The sequence below is a fragment of the Rhopilema esculentum genome, chromosome 14, assembly GCF_057945365.1.
Source record: "Rhopilema esculentum isolate cy_ngs chromosome 14, ASM5794536v1, whole genome shotgun sequence".
Lineage (NCBI taxonomy): Eukaryota > Metazoa > Cnidaria > Scyphozoa > Rhizostomeae > Rhizostomatidae > Rhopilema > Rhopilema esculentum.
The window spans coordinates 10,626,001-10,638,553 of record NC_142828.1 but is presented as its reverse complement, the minus strand read 5'-3'; the positions used below and the strand labels follow the sequence as shown (position 1 = coordinate 10,638,553).

The window sequence follows — 12,553 nt, the reverse complement described above, 5'->3', positions numbered from 1 at the left end:
CCAAATCTTGACGGAAACAAAATTTCACCCTTAACGCCTAAAAAATGTAGGAACTTTGATGGCTTTGAACAATGGCTTTGAAAAAGCAAACATTTTTCAACATATTAGCCAATAGGTTGTAAAATGTTTTCTTTTTCAAAGCCATTTTCAAGTTCTGTGCCGCCAAAAACTGTTAACAACATTTATCGAGGAATACATTCTCAAACGAGTTGAACAACGCATGGATTTTTTATCTACCAGTACTTGAAAAAATGTGACGCATCAGAAAAAGCCAAGAAAGACGGTACGTTCGGAGTGATTTTAATCACAGAAGAACTATACATATTTTCACTTTCTGTATAAAATTAAAGAACAACATTTAGAAAATTTATTATCTAAAATCAATTAATTACACAATGCACACCAGGAATCTCAAAAAGAACATTCTGAGACGGCTGAATTTGCTAACTGAAGATTCTATTTCATGAAATAGATAGTTAATTTATTATATATAAAATGGCAATTGGGATAATTGTGGCTAAATTCGATTTGTCTAGGGGTGAAATCAGGACACTGAAAGAATCTTACTGGGTTGATTATAGCGTATTTCAGTCCTATGAAAAGCAGGGTTTTATGCTATCAAAACATGGAGCAGGAGAAGAACCGAAAGCTGAACTGAACTGAAACTGAACTGAAAAAAAGCTTGAAAAAAACTATCTGAAGGTCAAATTGAAAAGCCTCTTTGAGCTTAAAATGTCAGTTTATGATTAATCTCACAACAGACGGTTCTATATGAAACATAGATGTGATTTTGTCATGTGCTAGCTCTTGAACAACACACGCCTAAGAGCACAATTCATTAATTTGCTAGGTTCTTGTAAATTAAGCTACAAAATTAGACTGAAATGTATCCTCTGACTACGGTATTTCGAAAAAATCAATATTGAAATTATTGGCCATTGAGCAAGTTTACCTTCCTAGAACGAGCTTATTCAAATATCTAGGCAGATTGCAGTTCGAGTGATTGAACTGGACCGGATTACCTCCGTAAAAGAGAAGAGATCTGAACAACGCCATTCGACTGTCCGGTTACACAAATCGAGCAGTTTGGAGACGAGTTCCAGTCCAGTGATGTCACTGCGGATTTTTGACCTGGTATGACCATTACTTGTTCCAGAGATATCTTCGATTCAGTCTAAAAAAGAAGTCAAATTACGCTGTATGATTAGGATAGATAAATAACTGAAAGAGGTCTTGCTCTGGGTAGCCAAAGATGTCCCGTACCTTTATGGTCAGGGAGGGAGGGACCAGCATTGATTCGTGAATGATCCATTGTTGGAGGATGAAATCGAAATATGAAAGAAAAAACCTAAGCCTCAAGAAAACCTTTGTGAAGATTTGATGGACGACTAGTGATCAGAAGCGATGGAATTGGAGGATGAGACAAGTTGAGCAACAAATAAAAGTTAAGCAACAACTAAGAGTTAAGTCAGTAGATAATTATTCTGAGCAAAATACAAAATATTAAAAACTGGACAAAATTTTTGAACGATTTCTAGAGTGACTATTAAGAGATAAAACACCAGTGAATTGAAACAAAAACTGCAAAAATGTTTAAAAGTTTAAATAAATCACAAAGAAAATAAGATGAAAACTATATCTGAAGAGTCTTACCGAAAATACGAGAGCACCATTAGAAGCGCACGTGATCATATGTTTTCCATCTGTATCAAATGCAAAGAGGCGACCTCCTGGTCTGCTCTCAGCGCGTTGCTTGATGCCACCATCATCCGACAATGCATTCAAGCCTGTGCTACTGTCGTGTAGTGAAAACTCGGCTGTCTTGAAGCTCACTTTATGTACATCCCATAAGCACAGCTAAATCAGGAGACATGTGTCAGTACGTTTAACACCACTAACATGTAATTACTGAATAGCTTTCAAATACGAAAATGCTAAACAAGAAGTAAAAAAGAGAAAGCGGCCCAAATGCATGAGATGCTGTCTTCAAGTAGTTTTTCTAGTTTCCTAAACTTTATACCATACAACGCGTTAAATTGCAAAAATACCGCTTGTTGGTTTCAATTCAAGAGGGACCAAAGCAAAGAGGGACAGGTTGAGATTGCAATTTTTCGCCGAAATTTACCTTCCCATCAGCTCCTAAACTATACAAAGAAGTTTCGTCCACACTGAATTGGACATCAAGAACATCGGAAGAATGAGCGTGCCATCCAACAAGACAATCACAGGTTCGCATATCTAGAATACAAACATTGGGCTATCATGCCTAAAAAATTGAAAATGAAAAAAATTTAATGAAATAAAAATCGATTGGCAGGTAAGCACACCATTGCATACTGCATTTTATGGGTCTTTGAAGAAAAGAAAATACTGTCGATAAGAATAATTTTGTTAAAAGCGATGTGATATATAAAGTACCAAAACAATGGAAGCAGAACAACGTCGGGTAACTTACATCCAGCCATAAGCACACCTGGATGTGAAATTATCAGAATGGCTTCAAAGGCCGATAGATTCAAGGGTTTGTCTTGATGGCAGATGTTTTGAAACTCTATTTCCTTATTTCCTTGTACTTATCGCATACTTCTCTGTTTTAATCTTATGAGTGGTAGGCCGGTTGCCCACTATTTATCAAAATGGGCTTTGATAAATAATGGTTTATCAAAAATTACACTTTAAACGTAAAGATGGCTCTTTTCATTTAGATGGAAACTAGGAGTACACAGAAGCTCATTTGCAGTCTGCGAAGAGGTATGAAAGGTTTTTACAAGTCGAGGAATGCCTTTCTTGAAAGTGATATATAGCCTTTTGCTGCGGCTAAAACAGATTGAAATACTATCCCACAAAATACAAAGTTACTTCAGCAAACAACAAAGAAAGTGCAACGTTAGAGACAGTGTACACGATTACTATAATAGATTCTTATTGAACAGGGAAGAAGGCTACGCACCAAACAAACGTATCATTCCATCCGCAGCTCCAGTGACAAGCAGTGTTCCATTGTGATTGTAAGCCATGCAGTGTATGCATGCTGGGTAAGGATCAAGAGCAAGCTCTGCCTACATAACAACGAACAATAGTGAAAATGAGAAGAGAAAAATGAGAGAGAAAAATTATCAGGGAAGACTGCTTTCAATTTAAGAAAGCATTGCTTGCTAATCACTGTTAAACAAGATTCGGCATTGTCTAGGACAAAGCATATTGCACTTTCAGTACCGGGTATAAACAGTGTGATTTCAAAAAATTACCAAATACATCTAGTTTCATGGAATTTGCTGGAAGTGATCACAAGCAAAGACTGAATAAAGTTTGGGGTTCTATCTATGTTCAATTAACTACAGCTTTAGTTAGTTGAAGAGATAATTTTAATCTTCTTCGAAGGATCTGAGGTTTAGCAACTATGTATAGTTTGTCTACACAGCAGTTCCAGCACTTACTTTCTCTTTGAAGGTCTTCATATCCCAGTCAAAAATAGCTCCTTCCGTAGACGGCTTGTTGCTGTCAGTCAACGAGTGCATCGGCCTTAACTGCACAAACCGCTTGCTGGTAGAGACATTGTGCGACTCAGACCTCTTTCGCACGCCAGAAGCTGCGCTGCAGATAAACGAGGATCCATTCGGGCTGCACGCTAATGCAACGATTCTAAGAACAAGAGAATCAGTTAACAGCAAACCAAAAGAATAAACGGGTAAATAACCTAAGAAAGATCCCCAGTCAAATCCCACAAAACACTGGCATAGGCAGTACTGTACAAAGGGCCTAAAAACAACGTAAACCTCTGTCAACAAACAGACTTCGGCTTACCTTTGATATTTTGATTCCACGTGGCCATCCAGTAACGTTTTCTTTGAAGAAACATCATACAGTGACACCTTGCCAGTCAAATTGCCATAAAGAAACTGAAAATGGATAAAACAGACATTTATTCACATAAGATACGTTGCATCATGTACAGCACATTCCATTGTTAAGGTTTGATAAAAAGGTGGGCATGAAATGAGTCTACAATAAATTCATAACAAATTATAAAATCTAAGCAGTACCTTTTTTAAAAACCAGCGTTGAATGCGATGTAGAACTTTCAGTTTACCATCAAGGCTAATTAAATATTTCCAAAAGATTATATTCTTATCAAAATGGCCTAGAAACTGAGCTCTCAGGGCTGTTACTTAAAACTTAGCTATCAGAATCGCAAAGAGTACTACTTGCAATTGAGATGAGCCAATATCTTTTGTATGTAATAACGGTTCACGGCACATTACTATCAAGCAGTGCCCAAAGTCATATAATACACAAATGTATCTGCTAGTACCTTTCCCTCGAGCTTAGGAACCCAATCAAAAGACAAGGACTGAAATTTTGATGCAATAGTTGCCTGTGTTATTGGTTCAGGAAGACAATGCCAGATTCTAAAAAAAACCAACCGATATTTACAACGTAATGTTAGTCGAATGAGACACGGTATGAGTTATACTTGAAACGTCGTTTTTACTTGTCGATGCATTTGTATTTATAAAAAATTTGATACCGCTTAAACATAGCAATTCTAAAAAACGAATAAACAGTCTTAAAGATTCAGAAAACAAACAGTCTAAAACCCGGCCAATACTCTGTCCAACACAAAACGGTAATCAGTGTCATAAGAATTTATTTTAAATCAGTTAAAGTTGTGAAAACCTTCTTCCTGTCTATCTTCTTTACTTGCACAAAATATTAGAGGTAAATCTATGCATGCATTGTTTTGGCAAATCTAAATGGGCTGGTTTGAAGGCTGTTTATTAATAGAAAGTATATCATCGCTATAAATCATACTGCAAAATTTATGGGTACAATGTACACGGAATGATATCTTTATGAAGAATTTTATGAAAATGATCAAAGGGAGCAAATTCTCAAGAAACTGTGATAAAAGACCAACTCTATTATGAAAGTCGTAAAAAGATTAGAATCGAAACTCGATTATGAAAGTCGTAAAAAAATTAGAATCGAATACTACAATCTCCAGATTGTTGAGAAATTCTGTTTAAGTGAATGTATAAATTATTGGTAAGTGGATTGTAAGATTCAGGCTCATTGAAAAACATTGAAAACCTATGAGCAATGCCCAGCATCAACTGTGCAGGTTCAAGAGCATGAACGCTCCAAAGCCACTGTTCATATATTGGTATTTCGTGTTCAGGTTGATATATTGGTATTTCGCAAGATACGAAAAGTTTTTTATTTTTGGGCAATTGTAATACTTATCTCAGTTCTTACTTTAATTTTGTAAATGTTAGAAAATACCCCTATTTTCAGATATTCATCTGAACTGAATTTCGTAGTAAGATCCTTTTCAGAGCTCACTGTAAGAAAGATAGCTATTTATGATATTAACAGCGGAACATTACTTAAAACAGCAAAACTGTTTGAAAGTACACCCGAAAAAAGAAAAACACACCTTTAAAGACTATTGTAAAACTTACTTTATAATTCCTTCTGAATCGATACTCCCAACATGTCTTCCATCGCCAGCAAAACGACAGTTCACAATTGGAGAGAAATGTTCACCATATTCTTCCTGCAAAGTTAGTGAAATACATCTCACAAATACATTTTATAAATACGAGAATCAATAGCACAACCCTGGGCTTAATTGTCATATGTATCGCAGTATAGCTTTCAGGTGAAGCACGTTTACATAACACTATAAAATTTGAGCTTTAAGGTGACGACATTACAGGTATTATATGGCAAAAGTACGCGTTTACCTGTCTCAAATTTCCCCGACTCCAGAAAATGATATAATGAAATTGCAGTGTAAAGATCCATCATATTTAGATTAAGGTGCAAATAAAAAAAGAAATAGGTAAAATGAAAGCAAAAATAACTAAAAAAAAATCACAAATAAAATGGTTTGTTATATTCCCAGAAAGGTCTACACTTTCTGCATCCGATACCAATGATATAACTTTTAAAAAATACTTGGGTATATGCATTTACATATATAAATTATGATTAACTTTTCACAAATGAATGCAGCGGTATATAACTGGCACAACTAGAGGCATAGCTATCAATTCAATATAAAAATTATTCGTCCCTTTGGAGAAATTTACAAACACATTTCAGCAAATGAACTACCTTCTTTTCTGTTTAAAACGCAAGAGTGATAAGCCAATGACTGATTAACAAAAAAAAATATAAAATCAGACCTGACTCAATATAATGAACGGCTTTTGCGAATCGGCTTTGAAGTGGTCGTAGCTTCCAGGTATAATTCCCTCCTCGAATGTTTTAGTCTTAGCTTTACTTGGGTTATAGCTCGCAGAGACTGCAAATGGTGATGTATCAAAACCTTTCTTCGATTCCAAAACCAAGGAGCTTCCTTCGCGAGAACCTTCCTTACTTAAATTATTCTTTAAGACGATTCTTGGTGACTGATGTTGTGAAACGCCTTCTGCCTTTGTCACTTTGATAGAAAGCTCTCCCTCCTCCTTTTTATCAAAAGAAAGTTTCTTCTTTATCATTAGAACTTGCTCCTCTTGTTGCTTCTTCGCTTTGGCATCCTTGATGCCTTTGAGTTTCCACCGATGCTTTTTCGTTGGAGCTGATGCTGGCTCTTTGGTAGCCAATGTTCTTTATAAAACAGAAATATAATTTTCTAATATTTACCATAATGGATCAGGAATCGACAAGATCTTAAACACTAATGCCCGAATTGTTGTTAACAATAACAATAAATTGAAAGTTATATTTCACAATGTTTAAAATATCGAAGCTTTTCATCTACAAATAAAGTTCTATATGTCGGGGAACACATACTTCAGAAGCACTATCGAAGTAAAATTCTACAACGACCAGATAGATAGGAACTCGCAAAATTTTGAACATCTATTTATTATAGGTCTACAAAAAGAGAGATGAAATCCAGAAATGGTAATAATTAACGGTAATATCGCGAAATCTTTACATTAAATTGTTTCTTAGAAGCAGCTGAGATTAAACTGGCACTTTTACTTTTCATACTCCTATCATACTCGTATTAATGAATCCGCCCTCGACCAAAAATGAAGAAAACAAATGGATAATGGAAAGAAAATCATATGATCATAGTTTATCACAATTATCACATATACACGTAGGTTCAAATTCAGCACAAAACGGCTCATGTATCCATAATCAAGCTGGCTGTTTTTTCTTCACTCACAAAGAGAGTTTTATGAATCTAAGGCAAGCGGGACAATGCTTTTCTACATGAACACAATCTGAAAAGCGTCTCGATTTTGAGAACCTACGAAAGTTTGAAAAAGCGCAAAGTATTACAGAGACTTACTTTGTATTCACAACCAAATAGTCGCATTCTTCACCAACTGAAGCGTTTGCAGTCTGCACAGCAACACTCTTTTTCCCACTTATCTTTTCGTTTCGAAGTGTTACGATTTCCTCTTGCAGGTTCATAATTTGCATTCGAAGGTCTTTATTTTCCTCTTTCATCTGTTCAATTCTCTTTTTTTCTTTTTCAAAGTTCAGTAAAGATGGTAAATATACAAAGAGTTAAGGAGCATGGCAACGTATGACTAGGTTTAATTGCAAAAACCACATTCAGCACACAGTCAGCGAGTCGGCATTTTGAAAAAGTATAGAAGAAAAATTGTACACAGGGTGGGTGGGAAAGATGAAATAATCACAGGCAGGCACATCAACCACAACCATACTGTTCGCATCTTAAAACTGGGCAAGGTAACATGCTGTAAATGAAGGTGCTTGATGTCCCGAAGTAATTCACTGGCTTTTAACAGTTGGGCTAAACAAGCTGCAAAACCTATTTTTAACTCTGAACAGTTGACTTACGGGACAAAGTGCCTCTATCCTTTAATAGCTGTGTGAACAATTTTTTGGGTCCTGTTTTGCATTTCAATATCTGATACTATTTTATAAATCCACCCTTGACCAAGTATGAAGAAAGCAAATGGGTACAGTAAAGACAATCACATAATCATACTTTACCACAATTATCACATATACAAGTAGATTCAGATTCAGTTATTCATAATTAAGATGACTGCTTCTTTTGTCAGTCACATAGAGATCTTTATGAATATGGTAAGCAACTTCAAATAAATGCAGTAGAACAAAGGATACTCATATTGCTAAAGACTGTGCTTATGCAGTTATACAAAGCAACCATAACTGACTCTTGCCATACTCTTGTGAAGTAGATGCTAAACATTGGATTTTGCTCTGGGCTCTTCAGAAAAGGTAGAGCTGGAAAATTATATCTTTCAGTTACTTTAAATAACTGTATAAAACAATACAATTTATAATTGAATGCAGAATCAATGCAAATAACAAAGAATGATCAAACATAAATAAGTAATGATATAAAAATGAAACTGTTAAATGATATTAACTAATATTCCATACCAGCCAAACTTGCTTCAACAAAGTGCATGGATGTTTTTACAAACTTTGTCCAACCAATTTTTACAGATAATAAAGATTACCATTCATTATACCCATATATATTTGTTGTCTCACTTAATTAAAACTGTTTTCAGATCTAATAGAATCTTGCAGCAGGCTGGAAATGAAAAAAAAATCTTTATATAATGACAAATAATCAGTGACATTCTTATTTTTGAAAAATTAGTACTTAGTACTTCAACATACCAAACCAATCTTTCCATGTTGGAACATTCTGGAGCTCTGTAACAGATTTGTCAAAAAAATCATTGACTTTATCTTGCTTTGCGTTTTGAATTGCACGAACTAGATACAGGCGCAGAACACTTGTTTCTAGTTTGCAAATATTTTTATATGCTTCATGTGGCAGCTTAGAGAAGAACCGTTGATCAAGATGAGACCAATACGCCTTTAACCCTGCCAAATCATAATTTTCAATGAGCACCTGGATTTGATCAACAACTTTTTCAACCTGAAAAAGAAAACAGATGTGAACTTATTTTTCTAAAATGGTGGCTTTTAGAAGCAAAATTACAACATGATTTACAAAAATTTGGATGATTGAATTTAAATATAGATCTTCTCTTCTTATTGGTAAATGCTTTATAACTTTATTTTGTATCTTCACCAAGGAGAACTTTGTCCTTAATTAAAAGATATCTAACCAACAGTTGTAAGCTATACTTGAACTTAATGCTTATATATATTGTTCTGCTATTGGGACATTACAGTTGAGCTAATTAAAATTATTACAATGGTAGCACCTTCTACAAATCTGCACTGCTGAGACAAGCAATCATAACATTGAAAATGGCTTTGAAAAAAGCAAACATTTTATAATTTATTTTTTGTCTGACACTCCACTCCTCAGAGCATCTAACATGCTCTCAAATATCAAATATATAAATGAATCAAATTGCAAATGATGAATAAGAAATTTCTATTAGAAGAGCTTAAGAAAGTGCACATTTGCTGTTGCACACTGCACACTACAATTTTTCTGTGCACACCCCCAGAGATCTCGTCTAAAAGAGCAGTTCTTTCCATACTTGCCTGGCCTCCCATCAATGGCATAGCCAGCCAAATAGCAGTGGTCATGCCCTCCCCTCAAGTCTTGAGTAATGGGGGCTTGAACAAATTTTTGACAATACCCAACAACGCCCAATTTTTGAGCCTATTCGTTCCTTTTGAGTAGAAAAGTTCAAAACTTGTTACTAAAGAAAAATATTTGTTTAATGAAATTTTGGAATGATATTGTTTTATTATTTGAGTTTGACTTCATTGTCTGTCAAAACAGTGTTATTGCATGTGATAATCAACAAACAATTCAAGAATAACTTAAAGCAAGTTTTGGCATCCTCTATCTATTGACTGCAATCTTATTGTCCCTATCATGTCCATAACAATGCCCTTAAAGGAGAACTGACACGCAAAATAACGTTGGCTTATTTGATGCAAAATTTGTTGTTGACTTCAAATCTGGAAATAGTTTTCTTCTCAGATTCGCCGTTTTCCTGATATTTGCACTTTTATCCGTCAATTATGTCACAGCCAGGACTCGGGAATTTCCTGAAGTGGAAACAAGATTATCACCAGGAGTTGTTAAAATTCTCGGTTGACGTCACAAGTGACATGTTAACAATGCTGTTGCAAAGGCTTTCACCACAACTGTGAAAGTACAAATGAAGTTTCGTGTTTTATTGAAAATAGTCTGCGGTGAAAAGAAAAACAATTTTAAGGCATTTCATTTATAAGTAAAATAAAGCTAGAAAATCCTAGCTACATGTCTGCTAGGATGCTAATATCCACATAAAATTTATTTTTATGCCATGATATCTTCAAACCAGCATGCTTTGAAACATTGAAAAAACCTCTAAGCTTGTGAAAAAAGGAGTCAACTTTGTTTGAAAACTGATACCGTTTCTTCACAGTTTTTATTTTTATAATTACAAATAAAATCGCAACATGGGGGGTAAAAGCGATCCTGCAACCTGCTTTAGGTGCTAAGAGCTAAGAGCCTATTTCCTAATTCCAGATTTTTCGACTGCCAGGTAACTTATCAGTTCCCGAAACCCTTCACACCCGGTGAAAATAGCATATAATCCGCACTGGTCGATTTTCAACCCGCCTTCACTATTTAATATCACGATACAGTTAACGCGTTTGAAACATTCAAAAACAATCATAGAATGTTACATTAATAATGGATAACTTGCACTCCGTTAAGGGCATCATAGTCATTTCAGCGAATTAGGCCATACAGACAAAGCAGTCTGGACAAAGACGCCTCAATCTGAAATGAAATCTGATCTCATTTAGATTGTAGCAATAGCATTGTTTTTAATAGAAATTCCATATCAGTTTGTACTTCCAGTCTGTTCTTTGTTCATAACATCATCACTGTTGAGCCATGGGACGACTGTCTGCCCAAGCGGCAGCGCTGGTTGGTAGCAAAAACTCAGACGGCTGAAACTTTCCATTTGTTTTGAAATCAGTGTAATAAAACTTTGATTCAGAATCCCAAACCATTGAAAAAGTCAATTATGTGTCAAAAATGCAAAATTAGCTCCTTTCACATGCACAAAATAAACATTTGTCCCTAGCATTTTCTTATAGGTTTCTATAGAGAAACACAATACGTGCTGGAAACATGTCACTTGTGACGTCAAAGATGATCGCCCACTTGTGACAATTTTCGCCTCGAGTCTCAAGTTGTCAGAACAATTGTCGTTTCTCAACTTAAAACACCTGTATTTCAAAAACGGTTACCGTGGTTTAAAAATTTTTTTCGATCCCGGAATTTGCTTGTCACAAACTACCATTTTAGCCAAAATTATTTTTGCGTGTCAGTTCTCATTTAAAGGGCTTAACAGTTCATGCTGCAAAAGATTGAGCTCTCAAGTCTGTTGGTTTGACTCATCATTACCCTTACCTGTAACTGGCTTGCAATTACACTTTGGAACAACATCAGATAAGTCTACTTTTATTTATGTTACTAATCATGCAATAATGATTCTTGTGATATTAAATGGGAAAAAAATTGCAATTCCAGTTTATCACCTCACTGACAATAGAGTGGAAGGGGGGTGTGGCCAAAGATCTAGCTGAACAAGTGGTTTCTTCCTTAGCAAAACTAAGGATTCCATCATCATCATTGTTCTATTTAATGGCACATCAAGCCAACATTCAATACCAAGCCTGTATGTTCATACAGACATTGAAGGAGATGATTCATGAACAGGACAAGCTGTCAGATGAACATGAAACATTCTTCATAGTCCCATGGGATACAGCCCACTGGATGAATTGCTGCATGGAAGATATCAGAGAGAAAGATCGAAATGGTGAGATCTGCGGTGATTGATCAAATGAGCAAACAAGTTCCATTCCATGTATGCAAGAGGGGAAGGCCAATCAGAATATTATTTCAGGTTATGCCAAGGAGAACAGCAAGAAGGCACACTTGTTATTACTTCTATAACTCTGTTTGATTTCAAGTGTAATGAAAATTGCAAGCAGAACATTCGCAAAATTCCTGATTTGACCTACCTAGGTTGCCATGCGCATGCAAGACCTAATTTTTGGGGTGCACTTTTAGCTTCCGTAAATCACCTCGCGCGTGCAGCTGCCATGCTTTGCAGACTGGGTATGACCGCTTGCTACACACCATTGCCCCCCCCCCCCCCCCTTATTAGTTGTGGTAGTCAAGGTTAGTTCTGGATCCACCACTGGTTAAGCCAAACCCATTTAAATGTGCTCGGCAGTATGCAAGGATAGTTCAGTCTCTACCCGCCCCCCTACGCCTTTTAACAACAACAGAGATACCAATCACAATTGAGCTGGGAGCAAACTCAAGATTGTAGTAGGTGGCTAGCTAAAAGAAACACAAACGATGCATCGGTAAACTTTACCCTGAAGCTTTTATCTTTGTCTGACTTTATTTCATTCTCTAATGACTTCAAAGTCGTAGTAAATCCACGAAACAAGAGATATTCTCTAAGCATCGAGTCAATCAAAGGTGATATATTCGCCATTTTGAAGGACTTTGGGCCAACAGAAACGAGGCCGATAATAAATGGGACCTGCAGCAGCAGCATGGGTTTCCAAAAGT

General features: G+C 35.8%; 1 protein-coding gene across 1 annotated transcript; it reads right to left on the bottom strand.

The window, feature by feature from the left end:
* Nucleotides 1-301: 301 nt before the first annotated feature.
* Nucleotides 302-12,539, bottom strand: LOC135696005 (WD repeat-containing protein 91). The gene is made up of 13 exons (XM_065215262.2): nucleotides 12,354-12,539; nucleotides 8,650-8,914; nucleotides 8,122-8,244; nucleotides 7,313-7,523; nucleotides 6,192-6,615; nucleotides 5,463-5,557; nucleotides 4,313-4,409; nucleotides 3,805-3,899; nucleotides 3,438-3,642; nucleotides 2,951-3,059; nucleotides 2,126-2,238; nucleotides 1,654-1,857; nucleotides 302-1,174 (listed from the first exon to the last, which is right to left on the bottom strand). Exons 1-13 carry the CDS (start codon nucleotides 12,537-12,539, stop codon nucleotides 1,019-1,021), a joined length of 2,283 nt encoding a protein of 760 aa, XP_065071334.2. The 3' UTR covers nucleotides 302-1,018.
* Between the last annotated feature and the right edge of the window lie 14 nt (nucleotides 12,540-12,553).